Here is a 16,928-nt window from a genome sequence, read left to right on the forward strand (position 1 = left end):
GGGCGTGTGCTATGTATACTGCTCGGTATCCTGGACCACATCAGCCAAGTGTCTGGACCGTTTGCCAGATTTAAGGAAACAGGAAGTGTTCAGCCACATGTGAAACATCAGCCACGACCTGCAACAAATGATGATGCCCAAGTAGGTGTTTTAGCTGCTGTTGCGGCTTATCCGCACATCAATAGCAGACAAATTGTGCGAGAACTGGGAATCTCAAAAACATCGGTGTTGAGAATGCTACATCAACATCGATTGCACCCATACCATATTTCTATGCACCAGGAATTGCATGGCAACAATTTTGAACGTCGTGTACAGTTCTGCCACTGGGCACAAGAGAAATTACAGGACGATGACAGATTTTCTGCACGCATTCTATTTAGCGACGAAGCATCATTCACCAACAGCGGTAACGTAAACCGGCATAATATGCACTATTGGGCAACGGAAAATCCACGACAGCCGCGACAAGTGGAACATCAGCGACTCTGGCGGGTTAATGTATGGTGAAGCACTGTGGGAGGAAGGATAATTGGCCCCCATTTTATCGAAGGCAATCTAAATGGTGCAATATATGCTGATTTCCTACGTAATGTTCTACCGATGTTACTACAAGATGTTTCACTGCATGACAGAATGGCGATGTACTTTCAACATGATAGATGTCCGGCATATAGATCGCGTGCGGTTGAAGCGGTATTGAATAGCATATTTCATGACAGGTGGATTGGTCATCGAAGCACCATACCATGGCCCGCACGTTCACCGGATCTGACATCCCCAGATTTCTTTCTGTGGGGAAAGTTGAAGGATATTTGCTATCGTGATCCACCGACAATGCCTGACAACATGCGTCAGCGCATTGTCAATGCATGTGCGAACATTACGGTAGGCGAACTTATCACTGTTGAGAGGAATGTTGTTACACGTATTGCAAATGCATTGAGGTTGACTGACATCATTTTGAGCATTTATAGCATTAATGTGGTATTTACAGGTAATCAGGCTGTAACAGCATGCATTCTCAGAAATGAAAAGTTCACAAAGGTACATGTATCACATTGGAACAACCGAAATAAAATGTTCAAATGTACCTACATTCTGTATTTTAATTAAAAAACCTACCTGTTACCAACTGTTCATCTAAAATTGTGAGCCATATGTTTGTGACTATTACAGCGCCATCTATCACAAAGCGAAAAAAGTGGTCCAACTAAAACATTCATATTTCTTTATGTACTACACGAATATGTAATAAAGAAACGAAGTTGATATCTGTTTGACCTATGGTAGCACCATCTAGCGGGCCAACCATAGCGCCATCTGGTTTCCCCCTTCAAGGGGACAAGTTTCGTTCTTTGTAGTTTTTTCGTTTGACGCTTATTTTGTGAGATATTTAGCCAGGTCACGATCGATGGACCACCCTGTATACATAGAACAATTTGGTCACCCCATTAGCTAACAATTGCTGACAGTCCTGTAAGAATTCCATAAAAACATTTCTTGAAACTTGAGGAAACTCATTAGATTAGAACAAAATTATAGAATCTGTTTTCTTCGACTTTTGCTTCAACTCCCTGCCAAATTTTTCAGCGATAATAGATGCCCACTTTGCACTTCAGCATGAAAATCAGTATGATCATCTCTAAACACTCCTAAGCATTTTATAACCATTCCATTGCTCATATTGTTGTCTCCATAAACTTCATTAAACTCTGAAATAATTTTGAGTGTTTTCACCAAGGAAGGAATAGCAGCAGAAACCACAATGGCAGGTATTGCGACTGCTATAATAAGAATAAAATGGGTCCTGACAGATGACTGAAATATTTTCCACATCTTTAGTATCTCAATAAAAAAGAGTTTTATATGATGAAAAGACAGAAAGGAAAATATCCCTGTTACATTACACAACAACCAAGAGGAAGAAATTGGCTGAGAAGTGAGACTTATGAACTACAATCTAGATTATGCACATCTGCACATCATTTTCAAGAGAACTTTCACTATTTGAAACAAGATCAATACAACCCGCTGATGCCAAGTTTGTTCAGACAGGGGGAAAGAAGAGTACATGGCAGTGCAGAAAAAGCAACATTTGGCTTTGCATTCCACTGTACTTCCAGGATTACCACACCAAAATTAATTACACTTAAACTACACAACACATTCTCACTTTTTCGTTTTAAGCATATTTGTACTTTTTGAAAATGTAGACAAAATAATAATTTACTGAGAGAGAGAGAGAGAGAGAGAGAGAGAGAGAGAGAGAGAGAGAGAGCAGACAAATTATGTGTTTCTTGTACTACTTATCTTGTCTATTTGAACAGTATATACTGAAATAAACTTATATTCTTATAACACACTGATGATTCCCCTTTGTTTTTATCAAATTTAAATATACTGCAGTTTACTTATAAAGCAAAAACTACTGCAGCATTTCACAGCCAAGTATACAGGATGTATCTACTCTGTGTTGGCGACTGCTCCTCAAACATCATTTCCATATAGGCGTACACCATAATTACTCTACCACGCAAACATTTGATGTTACAGTTACACTCGTCTGGTATGAGACATTCTCCGGGGAGGGGGGAAGGGGGGGGGCATCCACTGGGAGTGGAACCGCACAATAACCCTGGGGTTTGGTGTGGGGCGGTGGCGGTGGGGTGGGTTGGACTACTGTGGCCTGTTGGGGGTTGGGAACCACTGTGGGCTACGGCACGATGAAGTCTCTCCGTCGTTTCTAGGTCCCCAGCTTAATACATACATACATGGAAGACAGTGTTCATAATTACAAAGTGTCGTTCAGTAGTTTAGCAGGTACGTATCGGATCACAAATCAAAATGTTTGGGGTTCAATCCCTAATCAACCTGTATGCAGAAACTGGGTGACTCGGGGCTTTATTTGATGTCTTTCTCGATGGCAACTGAGGACCGAATTTTGCCATAATTACTGACATGTATTTTTGTCCCAGACAACAGGTAATGCTCCGAATACATACATAAATTGTACAACCCATGCCAAGAGCACTGACCTGTACATTTTTGCACCACATCACTCACAAACAAATGTTAAAAGTTAACTGCTGTGTCTCATTTCTGCCACTCAGCACTGTCAGTAACATGCAGTTGTGTGGAGACAGCTCACACAGAAAAAAAGATTGACAGTCCGTAATAATTTTAATGCACTTGTATTGCTACACTTTTCACATAAAAATGTAAAACAAAACACAACCCTCACACAGTCCTTGTAGCAAAAATCCACACAAACCTACACCTTGCATTGTACCATCCTCCTACACACTTTTTTTCCATCCACTGTCACAACCCCTACAGGTATTATTGGGAGCTCTCAGCTCACTGTGTGTGAAAGCTACGAAGCAGCTTGCATTCCCTCCCTCAAACTCTTTCCCTAATTTAGTCAAAATTTTAGGAAACATACAGCTCCAGCTTCCCCACGTGGACCATTGCTCAGTATATTATTTTTTCATATTATGAAGTTGTGCATGAACTGAGAGAGTTATATAGAGTAGTGAATGATCTGTAATCATCTCCTGAGAGAAACAGCAAGAAGGTTGAATGGGGGGAAAAAACTTATAGACAGAAAAAGAACCACCTCCTCTATGCGGAGTGCAGCTACTTCAGAATACGGTGGTGGTGGTGGCGGTGGGGGGGGGGGGGGGGGGGGTGTTAGGAGACCCTTACACGACCTGCTGTTTCACTTTTCATTAGAGCTGACTAGGACATCCTAGATCTATATCTTGGCCATAGTCATCTGTATGGAATTGCTGGAGACTCTTCATATTCAGGTTGTGTTGTCAGTTGTCACATCCTCTTCACTATGACAAAAATGAAAAATAGCTACTCACTACAAAGCTTTCAGATAATCAAGCAGGCCTTCAGTTTCCTCGAACGAGAAGGCCTCACTGTCGATCTGCGCCTCAGGCCCGTGATAGGACACATACAGAGGACATGAAAATATCTCTGTGCTTTTGTCTTCTTGATGAAGTTTCATAATCCTCAACTTCATAAGCGATATAAGACAAGCAACGAAGGATACGATAAAGTAAAAAGTACAATTTTAGAAACATTCTCCATAGTTCCACTTTCGTATAGTCTTAAAAATGAATACCGATTCCCCAGAATTATCTCAGTAGCCTGCACTCGGCATAATAGCACACCCGTTCCTTCTGCCGAGTGTCCGAGGACCACATGCGACTCAGCTGTTTCACTTCTTTGGTCCTGATGATGAGGTGTTTCACATAGTCATCCTGAGTATTGTGGAGGTGAAATGAGAACAGTGTATTTTTTGTTATTTTGGCCTCGCCAACACTCAGCAGAACGATCGGTGTGAAAACTGTAGCATCTCGGTTCTCTGTATTAGACGCAAACATTATGACAGGTGGTCTCGTATACCACTCTCTCCGATTTCGATGTACATCGGGAGCTATCTGTTGACGCCTTATCAAAACAAATCTGCGAGGCCATTCGTCTGAGTGTGGTACGCAGTTATCTTGTAGGTGGTATCCCGATGAGAAATAATCTCGATACGTGCCTCGACTGGAAAACTTTTCCACAATCCGTGCTTCAAAATGAATCTTCTACAAGGAATCTAGAATTTTCCAGAGTTTTCACAATGCAAATGTTAATCCATCGATCACTGTTTGTCGAGTTTGGGTACCACCACAAGAGGTTGGTTCCAGTCTGGTAGAATGGCACCATTATAATCATAATGAATATCAAATGTCCCTGAGTTAACTGCAGCACATGCTTCCATCACTGGCATTCCTTACAGTCACTCAGATAGTGTCTAGTCACTGATGTCCGCGTCGAATCCCTGGTGACCAGATTTTGCAGCGTCATGGAAATGTTTCAGGATAGTTGGCTGCAGATGAGCTGGAATCACAAGTAACCATTTCCATGCCACTGGATCAAATTTCATCTTATATAATACTCTATTCATTAATTGGAATTCTCCTTTCATCTGTTTCTCTTCCTTCACGGCTTTTATGGCTTTCAGCTGTGCTAGATCTTCTCTCCATCCACCAGCAACATCATTTAACCCTTTAAATGAGAATAGTAAAAACACTATGTGATCAAAAGTATCTGGACACCTGGCTGAAAATGACTTACAAGCTGGTGGCTCCCTCCATCAGTAAATGCTGGAATTCAATATGGTGTTGGCCCAGCCTTAGCCTTGATGACAGCTTCCATTCTCGCAGGCATACATTCAATCAGGTGCTAGAAGGTTTCTCGGGCAATGGCAGTCCATTCTTCATGGGGTGCTGCACTGAGGAGAGGTACCGATGCTGATCAGTGAGACCTGGCATGAAGTTAGTGTTCCAAAACATCCCAAAGGTGTTCTATAGTACTCTCGACAGGCCAGTCCATTACAGGGATGTTATTGTCGTGTAACCACTCCTACTGCTACCGACGACAACGGCGACGTGCAAGACAGACAATCTACAAAACCATAGAAGATGTCGAAATGACAACCTCTGCAGCTGACAAGAAGAAGAACACAATCAAATCTGTCGCAGCACACGCCCTTCTAGATGGACCAGCAGTATTCTGTGGATGCAGACTCAATTTCAGTATCGACATTAACGATACATTCACCCATGGCAACGGATGGTTGACAGTGGCCATTGTCCGGGGAGGAACAGGAACAGGTGCACATGACGTGCATTATGAACAGGTGTTTGAGCGTGTTGAAAGATGCTATTGCCATCCCTGAATTCCTCTTCGACAGTGGGAAGCAAGAAGGTGCTTAAAACATCAATGTAGGCCTGTGCTGTGGTAGTGCCATGCAAAACAACAAGGGGTGCAAGCCCACTCCACGAAAAACACGACCACATTGTAACACCACTGCCTCCGAATTTTAGTGTTGGCACTACACATGGTGGCAGATGACATTCATCAGGCATTCGCCATACCCGTAACCTGCCATCGGATCAGCATATTGTGCACCGTGATTCGTCACTCCACACAACATTTTTCCCCTGTTCGATTGTCCAATGTTTACCCTCCTTACACCAAGCAAGGTGTCTTTTGGCATTTACCGGCATGATGTGTGGCTTATGAGCAGCCAATAGACTGTGAAATCCAAGTTTTCTCACCTCCCACCTGTCAGTCATAGTACTTGCAGTGGATCCTGAGGCAGTTTGGAATTCCGGTGTGATGGTCTGGATAGATGTCTGCCTATTACACATTACAACCTTCTGCAACTGTCCACGGTCTCTCAGTCAACAGATGAGGTCGGCCTGTACTCTTTTGTGTTATACATGTCCCTTCACATTTCCACTTCACTATCACATCAGAAACAGTGAACCTAGGGATATTTAGGAGTGTGGAAATCTCACGTGCAGACGTATGGCACAAGTGACACCCAATCACCTGACCACATTCGAAGTCCACGAGTTCCGCGGAGCACCCGATGCTGCTCTCTCACGATATCTATGGACTACTGAGGTCGTTGATATGGAGTACCTGGCAGCACAATGCACCTAATATGAAAAACTTATCTTTTTGGGGGTGCCCGGATACTTTTGATCACATAGTGTATGTATACCACTGGTCTTAAACATTGCTCATTACTTTAACTGCTATAAACAATCGACTGTATTGGAATTAATATACTCACAGTAGTTTCTCTGGTTAGTATGAACACCATTTTATGTTTCTAAGTCAGTATGCTTGATACATTCATAAGACGATACATTCATATGAATATTTATGATCATCTTTGAGGCACTTCTCTTCTGAGCTGGTTTTGTGTTTAGCTAGCATTTGTCACCTGTGGACTTACTATTCTGATATAAAGAACAGTAAATTCACTTCACAGTATCATTTCCTCCATTATAAAGCGTAGTTATAGCCAGTTTTATTCTGCACCATACAAGGAAGAAAACAGTTGTTCACAAATTCAGTTTCTAGTTAGAACCAATATTACTAATTTTGTGCTGTGAATTGTACTTTTAACGAAGAATCAGCATTGCAGATAATATTGTTCCACAAATTATCTCGAAGATGATAACTGCTGAAAAGAGATATTTATGTTTAAAGTCCACCCGTAGGACAATTGTGAAAAATGTGCAACGTGATAAAAACACTTTATGCACACACCTAAACATAACCTAAATGTAACAGACATACTATTTACTCATTTTACTACTCAGTTTTGGTTGGTTTTTATAGTTGGAGGGCTCATTCTGACATTTGTGAACTTTTTTATGTCTCTAAAAATGATTTCATGGAGATGACATAATTCCATGGCAGATGAGGTTCTGGCTGATTCTGTAATGAACTGCTGGTTACAGAAGAGCACGCAGAAGGTTCAGAATTTGGAGAGGACTCTGTTGCAGATGATGTATCTACTATATCATTTCAGAAACAACTAGAGTAACTGATGGTAGTTTGGATAATATAGTATCAATTGAGTGAAACATCTAGCACACAAGTTACAAGTGGGTACATTCTTTTCAAACTTTAAGCTCAGATTTTTCCTGTGCTTGAAGAAGCATTTCATGAAAGCTGTGAAACTGACTCAGATACTGAAGTGGCTACATATGTGAATTTATGTGCATGGACACAAGAGATGAGTCTGCATTTAACACAAGATGCATGTGGAACCTATATTCAGATGTTGGAAAAGTGTGTCTACAAAGGCGTCACTTTTTATACATGCCAAGAGTTTCTTGTAGATGATAATGTCGCTGTTCAAGAGCAAGAACTTCCTTTGGATTATTCTGCTAATTACTGGGAGAAATGATGCACAATTCATAAGGAAAGTGTTCACTTGTCTGCAAGCAAGACCTTGTTGTGATTTAATGCACTTCACTGCACAATAACCTGGCACTCTGTGAACGAGAACTATGAAAAATATTGATCATTTAGTACATACACGAATTTAAGCTCACTTGAACTTTTTCTGTGGAAATCGGCAGCTAATGTAGGTTCTTTCAAGAAAAGTGTGCACACTGAACTCTTACCACATGATCTCATTTCCCAGATGTTCAAGATCATCAGTATTGAAACCAATGTTGGGTAAGAATATTGTGTTGCACTATATACTGTGCATCTTTATAGTACTGAAGCATTTTTATTTGGCTATTATGGTGTGTGGCCTGCATCAATAGTACTCAATAGGAACAATACATCTTGTTACCAGATGCTGTTTCATCACATTTTCTGATGAAAACACAATTAGAAACTGCTGTGTAGGTTACGAACGAAACACAAAATGGCAAAGCTGTTTTCGAATAAGGACCTGATTATGTACTTCACTCTTTGAATGAGAATGTGTGACTGCATACAAAATCTTGAATATTACACGACAGTTGAAGTAACTGACCCGAACATGGTCAGCTTTCTCTTAATACATCAGAAAGGGCAGCAACGTGGATGAGATTCTTGTTTGTCACGCAGACTTCCTTGATACTTGCCTCAAGGACCTCTTGCTAAGTAATCCAGCTCCATATATTTAGTTTAGTAACCTAGTCAATGCTATTCATCTGGAGGACCAAGGACTTCTGTCACGAAGTATCCATACATCAGCACTGCAGTGACAAGACTTCAACAACAAAAGCAAATATAAACTGATCTGATTATGTAGTGAGCAACTGAATCACAAGATGGCAACCATTAGAGATGATCGCAGACCCTACTACAGTTGCAGCAGCAATCACTGGTCTTCGGTCAATTACAAAACACTACAGAGCTTGACAGCAATGGCAGAAAGCAGTACAAAACTGACAGCTGTCAAATATGTACCACACTGTGGACTTTTCATCATAAACTGACTGTGTGGCTGGACAGGAGTATTGTCCTGTTATGTCTGCAATAATGCATCTAACAAAAAGCAATTATGCAGTGGGTTGTATAAACCAGAAGGAGTGTATTTAAGTAACACTTCAGGTGAAAACTTTAAAGAAAATCTTTCATTACTCAACAGTTCCCACACATTGCCCAAGTAGTGTAGCGGTGGTTACCCATTTTTACCCTAAATAAGTAGTCATTATGTGTAACTAAACCAGATGTTAACACATTTAATTTGCTGTTGCTGATTTTTGTTGCTTTTGAATGTTGGCAGCTACCTCAAGTTCAAATGTGTCTGCTGAGAAGAATTATTGTTATGTGTTGGCCAAGGAAGTCCATATTTTCTTGTTAATTTTTGTTTATGTAGAGAAATGTTTATATTGGTGAAGAACATTGTATACAAGTGCCACATAAACCTACTGGTAATTTCTTTCACTACTGATTGGATAGTTTATGTATGAATTAGGAATGTTACCTGTAAGCCGATACAAAAAAAACACATCGGTAATGGTGGTGAAATTCACATTTTTGCCACCATGGAAAAAGACATCAAAGAAAACTTGAAATGCCCAACATCCACACAGAAATTAAAAATAAAATATTGCTCATTGTCTTCCAGTTCTGCAGCTCAGTATCATGAGAAACGTGCAGCTGCAGGGAGGGAGAAAAAGAACTGACAGTTTGTAAATATTGTAATACAGTTTCATTGTTAATGGCTTCTTATGGCTGCACTGTTCACATAAATATGAGAAACGAAACTCTCACCACACACATTTCTTTTCACATACGTTCACACTATCTTTCACTTTCTGTTTCACGGTCCTCCTAGGCATTGCTTCTCAGCACTACTCAGTAACATAACTTGGGTTGGGCTAGCATTACCATTCCATACTAGGAAATACTACAACAAATACAGAATTGCAGCACCTGCCACACAATTTTAGTAATCATTTTTTAATTGATACAATTAGTTCTCAATATGTTACATCTGACACTCGTATCATTAACAGATTAATTAGCCCAACAATACAGACAGTTAAATACATGATGTACCAATTGATGTCCCTGGTAGTTAGCAAATCATCCTTTTATTATAACCGAGGTCATTTAAATTGAAAACTTTCCCTTCAATATTTGAAATTTGAATTTATATTTGTGATTTTACCCCATAGTGGATATTTTTAAATTTGTCTGATTTTGGAAGTGTGTATATTCAACTGAATCATTGAACAACTAAAAAGTGTATTTAACTGGCTGCAACTTAGGGTAATTTAACCAATTACACACAGGTCTCACAGATGTAGCATATTGAAAACACATAGTATCACAATTAGAAACTGTCTGAAAATGATGTGCCAGAGATTGCACTTCTGTTTACATTTTAGAATTTCCTAATTTAGTATGGGTAATACTAGCACAAACTATATTACATCACTGAGCAGCAATCCACCTGGGGACACTGGAGTTTATTATTTCCAAAAATTTTGGATAATTTAGGGAAACCGTTTTGTGGGGGAATTAAGTATCCTGCAAACTCCCACTCCCAGCAATTGGAGAGCTTGTAAGAACAACATATTTCGGGAGATGTGGGTGTGGAGAGGCAAGCAGTGTGTAAGCGGACAACTGGCCAGAAAGTGAGAGTCTGTATGACGTTTCTATGAGAACAGTGCAGCCAGACAAAATCAGTTAACAATAAAATACATTAAAATTAATAGAAACTGTCAACTCTGTTTCTTCGTGTGTGCTCCCTCCCCACAACTGTGGGTTCCTGGCAATGCTGAATGGCAGAAATGCAAGGCAGCAAGTAACAGTTTATCTTTAATTGTGAACAATGTATAACAAAACCTACAGGTAAGTATTCTTGGAACCAATTGGATAGTTTATGTATGAAATAGGAATGCAACTTTTGGAATGGACAAAACACATTTCAGCAATACCAGTGAAATCTATATCTGCAGTCACCATCCAATAAACCTGTAAGTTGCCCAACGTTCACTTACAGTTCCTTGTTTTTCTTTTTTTTTCTGCCACTTAATCCTTCTTCACCTCTCACAATGATTTGTGTATTACAAAAATATCAATTAGTGCTGCATTTCAGAGTCCACACTAAAATTTTAGTTACTCTGTAGCTGACTCAGGAAGTTTAAAAATCAGTAAGACAAGTCAAAGGCTATATAGTTTTGCAATGTATAAATCAAGTATTCGGGCAAACATAATTTAGTATTAATCACATGTCATTAAAACTGTATGATGAATCGAAAATTTACCTCTCACATTCGACATGTAGCACTGCCAAAGAAGTGAATCATAATATAACAAGAAGGAGCAGGAACTTAAAGAGAAAAGTTAGAATGACAGAAATTCTAAGAGGGCAGTAGGGTACAGGAGTATAAACAACTGATGAGCCACAGCCTGGAAGTGTGTATCGGGGAGGAGGTAACCCTGAGCAGGAATATAAGGAGACAGAGACTGGGAAGAGTCAGAAGGCTGTAAAGAAGTTTGGATGTTAGTTAAAGGTTATGGGAGAGAGGAGGAAGTACAAAATGAAAGGAAGTGGATGGCATGGAAAGCAGGTGGAGGAGAGACGGGGTGGCAAGGACTGCATGCTGCAGGGACCTGGAGAGTGGGTGGCAAGGCAGTCGACTGGAGGATACAGGGAGGGTGACAGATGACCATGCTGTGTAAAGGGGGCCTGGAGTTTGGGAGTGGGTTGTTGAGCACTGGACTGCCGGTGGCAGCTGGCAAGTACAGCGCTGCCGGGTGCAAGGTGCCAGGAGCAGACGTGTGTGTGTGTGTGTGTGTGTGTGTGTGTGTGTGTGTTTTTAGGGAGTAGAGGAGGGGGGGGGAGGGGAAGCGAGATCGAGAGTACTGGGTGCGGACCGGCCAGTGGGGACGCACCAGGTATGTACTGATGAATGGCGGGGGGTGGGGTGGGGGTGGGCGCCAGGTGTGGACCGGACGGTGGGGTGGGGGTGGGCGCCAGGTGTGGACCGGACGGTGGGGTGGGGGTGGGCGCCAGGTGTGGACCGGACGGTGGGGTGGGGGTGGGCGCCAGGTGTGGACCGGACGGTGGGGTGGGGGTGGGCGCCAGGTGTGGACCGGACGGTGGGGGTGGGCGCCAGGTGTGGACCGGACGGTGGGGGTGGGCGCCAGGTGTGGACCGGACGGTGGGGGTGGGCGCCAGCTGTGGACCGGACGGTGGGGGTGGGCGCCAGCTGTGGACCGGACGGTGGGGGTGGGCGCCAGCTGTGGACCGGACGGTGGGGGTGGGCGCCAGCTGTGGACCGGACGGTGGGGGTGGGCGCCAGGTGTGGACCGGACGGTGGGGGTGGGCGCCAGGTGTGGACCGGACGGTGGGGGTGGGCGCCAGGTGTGGACCGGACGGTGGGGGTGGGCGCCAGGTGTGGACCGGACGGTGGGGGTGGGCGCCAGGTGTGGACCGGACGGTGGGGGTGGGGCGCCAGCTGTGGTCCGGACTGTGGAGGTGGGCGCCAGGAGTGGACTGGTGAGTGAGGGAGTGGGGGGCGTTGGGACTGGACTATAGGGTTATAATAAAACCACTTCTTTCTATGATCATAATTCAAATGCAAATCTATTACTCACATTAATACTTCAAAATTAAACTCCAGCATATCTATTACTGTGTTACAAGGATACGTGACACGTGGAAGTGACAATAAAAGTGAACATTACATTAGGGTTAACAACATGTGCTCTGAGGGGCGATAGGAACACAAAGGAGGAATGTTACCAATTTTAGTCAATGCAATGAAATGTTGCACAAAAGGGCTATAAAATCACTAACTTTGTTCTAACTGCAGTTCCAATTGATACCATTTGTCAATAATAACCATAACATCTTCACCTATGTAAAAGGTCTCAGAAACAGTTGTGAAGCAATGTCACAAGTGTACAACTCTCAGTATGTGATAGGTTAATTTAAAAACACAATTATACTATTATTAGTGGAAAATATTCTATATTTCGAATTAATGACAGAAAAAACTTGTACACTATTTGCTTAGCATCTAGGTTTAGTCAAAAATTTCAAATGTAAGCTGGGTATAGCTACGTATTTCTGCAAACTAATAACAGAATACTATTTTTAGTATTATTATTGCAAGCACAGTTTTTTTACCTGTGGATGAGATTTGTAAGAGGTTCTATCAATTTTTTACCAAGCCGAGGTTCCAAAGGGGTCAGAGCACCAAACTGAAAATAAAACAAAAGATTGTGAAGGGTATCTATATTTACTTTGCTACGAGAGCCTGCAGGGGAAATCAGAAGCAACTCAACCAGTTCATGTTACCTGGAGATGAGTTCTATCAAAGGCTGCGAAAGTTTACGCCCAATTTTCGGTTCTATGCGAGTCATAACTCCAAACTGCAAAGTTGAAACCAGTATGAACAATGAAGTGCTGAGTCAGTCACCTTTAAAAGTGAAGCTCAATCAACAGATATAAAATTTCATCCAGGTCTGCCACTTTGAATTACATCTACAACGGTAGTCTCTGTGCACATAGAAAGAATAGGGGAAACAAGGTAGCACATTTTATGCTGACTTAACACACATGTTGTTACAATGGATCTGTAGTTTACTTCAAGAGTATAAACTGAATTAATATGGGATGATGTAAACAGTTTAATAGAAATATGCTGTGCTGATTTTCCTAACTACTGAAAGAAATGCATGTGTCACCTCATTCTGGATTGAATGGTTAAATGCAGTAGAGGTAAAATGAACGGAAATGTGTGTGCAAAAACATTATTATTTCTCTTTCCTGTCTCAGACGTTATGTCTGGTTAAAAATGGAAAGTGACGCGGACCTTGATCAAGCGTGACTTCCTTTTAACTGTACGGTATATGTTACATTGCATTTAGGAACTTTCGGGTAATTGAACATGTATCAATAATTACAGATTTCTGTAGTTGTATATATACGTTTGGATGTAGCTGTATTGCGTTGATGTACTGGTGGATATTGTGTGGTATGACTTCTGTAGTTGATAGTATAATTGGTATGATGTCAACTTTATCCTGATGCCATATGTCTGACTTCCTCAGCCAGTTGGATATATTTTTCAATTTTTTTCTCCCGTTTTCTTCTGTATATTTGTTGTATTTGGTATGGATATTTCGATTAGTTGTGTTGAGTTCTTCTTTTTATTGGTGAGTATGATGTCAGGTTTGTTATGTGGTGGTGTTTTATCTGTTATAATGGTTCTGTTCCAGTATAATTTGTATTCACCATTCTCCAGTACATTTTGTGGTGCATACTTGTATGTGGGAACGTGTTGTTTTATTAGTTTATGTTGTATGGCAAGTTGTTGATGTATTATTTTTGCTACATTGTCATGTCTTCTGGGGTATTCTGTATTTGCTAGTATTGTACATCCGCATGTGATGAGATCTACTGTTTCTATTTGCTGTTTGCAAAGTCTGTATTTATCTGTTGTGGTATTGGGATCTTTAATAATATGCTTGCTGTAATATCTGGTGTTTATTGTTTGATCCTGTATTGCAATCATGAACCCTTCTGTCTCACTGTATATATTGCCTTTTATTAGCCATGTGTTGGATGCGTCTTGATCGATGTGTAGCTGTGTTAGATGATACGGGTGCTTGCCATGTAGTGTTTTCTTTTTCCAATTTACTTTCTTCATATCTATTGATGTTATGTGATCTAAAGGGTTGTAGACGTGGTTATGAAATTGCAATGGTGTAGCCGATGTATTTATATGAGTGATTGCTTTGTGTATTTTGCTAGTTTCTGCTCGTTCTGTAAAGAATTTTCTTAAATTGTCTACCTGTCCATAATGTAGGTTTTTTATGTCGATAAATCCCCTTCCTGCTTCCTTTCTGCTCAATGTGAATCTTTCTGTTGCTGAATGTATGTGATGTATTCTATATTTGTGGTATTGTGATCTTGTAAGTGTATTGAGTGCTTCTAGGTCTGTATTACTCCATTTCACTACTCCAAATGACTAGGTCAATATTGGTATAGCATAGGTATTTATAGCTTTTGTCTTGTTTCTTGCTATCAATTCTGTTTTCAGTATTTTTGTTAGTCTTTGTCTATATTTTTCTTTTAGTTCTTCTTTAATATTTGTATTATCTATTCCTATTTTATTATTATTATCTTTCTTTCTTTCTTTCTTTTCTCAGACGTTATGTATGGTCAAAAATGGAAAGTAACGTGGCCTTGATCAAGCGTGACTTCCTTTTAACTGTACGGTATATGTTATATTGCATTTAGGAACTTTTGGGTAATTGAACATGTATCAATAATTACGGATTTCTGTAGTTGTATATATAAGTTTGGCTGTAGCTGTATTGCATTGATGTACTGGTGGATATTGTGTGGTAGGACTCCTGTAGTTGATAGTATAATTGGTATAATGTCAACTTTATCCTGATGCCACATGTCCTTGACTTCCTCAGCCAGTTGGATGTATTTTTCAATTTTTTTTCTCCTGTTTTCTTTTGTATATTTGTTGTATTGGGTATGGATATTTCGATTAGTTGTGTTTATTTCTTCTTTTTATTGGTGAGTATGATGTCAGGTTTGTTATGTGGTGTTTGTTTTATCTGTTATAATGGTTCTGTTCCAGTATAATTTGTATTCATCATTCTCCAGTGCATTTTGTGGTGCATACTTGGGGGAACGTGTTGTTTTATAAGTTTATGTTGTAAGGCAAGCTGTTGATGTATTATTTTTGCTACATTGTCATGTCTTCTGGGGTATTCTGTATTTGCTAGTATTGTACATCCGCTTGTGATTATTATTATTATTATTATTATTATTACGACATCTACAAGGGAAGTTTTTAAAAGTGATAGAGAAACTTTGATTTTTGGGGACATTCTCTCTGCATCTTATAAAAGTGCTGTCCATCAAGCAATATGCACAAGTGCATTCTCTCAAACCACTAGTGAAGTCACAATATTTCGTTTATGGAAAATGAGAGAGCCCCTACTGGTATCTCAAAACAATAGTCCTAGGCTTTCTTTGATTTTGGAAATAGAAATACATCACATTGATTCAAATGTCAGTTGAGAGATGGATGTCCGAATTTGGGAGCCCTCAATACACTAAGGTGACAAATGTCATGGGATACCTACTAACATTGTGTCAGATCTTTTGCCTAGTGTAGTAATGCAACTTGACATGGCATGGGCTGAACAAGTAGTTGGAAATACCCTGCAGAAATAATGAGCCATGCTGCCTCTACAGCTGGCCATAATTGCAAAATTGTTGCTGGTTCAGGATTTTGTGCATGAACTGACCTATCAATTATGTCCCATATATGTTCAATGGGATTCATGTCAAGCAATCTGAGTGGTCAAAACATTCACCTGAATTGTGGGGGCTTTTAGACAGTCATTTTTCCCTCGCTCCATTTGTGAGTGGAACGAAATCACCTCTGCCATGCACCGTATGGTGGTCTGCCGAGCATTTATATGTAGATGTGGATTACAAGATAGTACTATACTTCTGGAGATTGTCACCATTTGAATTGTCGAGAATGTTTTTCAAACCAATCACGAACAGCTATAGCCTGGTGACATGGTGCATTGTCATCCACAAAAATTCCATCATTGTGTGGGAACATGAAGTACATAGATGGCTGCAAATTGTCTACCAAGTAGTTGAACAAAACCATTTCCAGTCAATGTTTGGTTCAGTTGGACCAGAGGTCCCAGTCCATTCCATTCCATGTAAACACAGCCCACATTACTATGCAGCCACAACCAGCTTGCACACTGTCTTATTGACAACTTAAGTCCATGGCTTGTTGGGTATGTGCCACACTCAAACCCTACCATTAGCTCTTAATAACTGAAATCAGGACTTGTCTGACCATGCCATGGTTTTCCAGTTATGTAGGGTCCAACTGATATGTTCACAAGCCAAGGAGAGACACGGCAGGCGATGTGTCTTTAGCAAAGGCACTCACATCAGTCGTCTGCTGCTATAGCCTATTAATGCCAAATTTCACTGCACTGTCCTAACGGATACATTTGTTGTATGCTGCACATTGATTTCTGTGGTTTTTTCAAGCAGTACTGCTTGTTTGTTAGCACCGACAACTCAATGCAAACTTCGC

At 40.7% G+C, this 16,928-nt stretch overlaps 1 protein-coding gene across 3 annotated transcripts in view; it reads right to left on the reverse strand.

The window, feature by feature from the left end:
* Positions 1-16,928, reverse strand: part of LOC126248173 (AP-3 complex subunit delta-1) — a 507,526-nt gene that overhangs the window by 386,558 nt on the left and 104,040 nt on the right. For all 3 annotated transcript variants that reach the window (XM_049948943.1, XM_049948941.1, XM_049948942.1), the window contains exon 8: positions 12,959-13,032. In XM_049948943.1, the coding sequence (XP_049804900.1) occupies positions 12,959-13,032 (74 nt within the window). The remainder of the gene's footprint in view (positions 1-12,958; positions 13,033-16,928) is intronic.

Source organism: Schistocerca nitens, chromosome 3, assembly GCF_023898315.1.
Source record: "Schistocerca nitens isolate TAMUIC-IGC-003100 chromosome 3, iqSchNite1.1, whole genome shotgun sequence".
In the NCBI taxonomy this organism is placed as follows: domain Eukaryota; kingdom Metazoa; phylum Arthropoda; class Insecta; order Orthoptera; family Acrididae; genus Schistocerca; species Schistocerca nitens.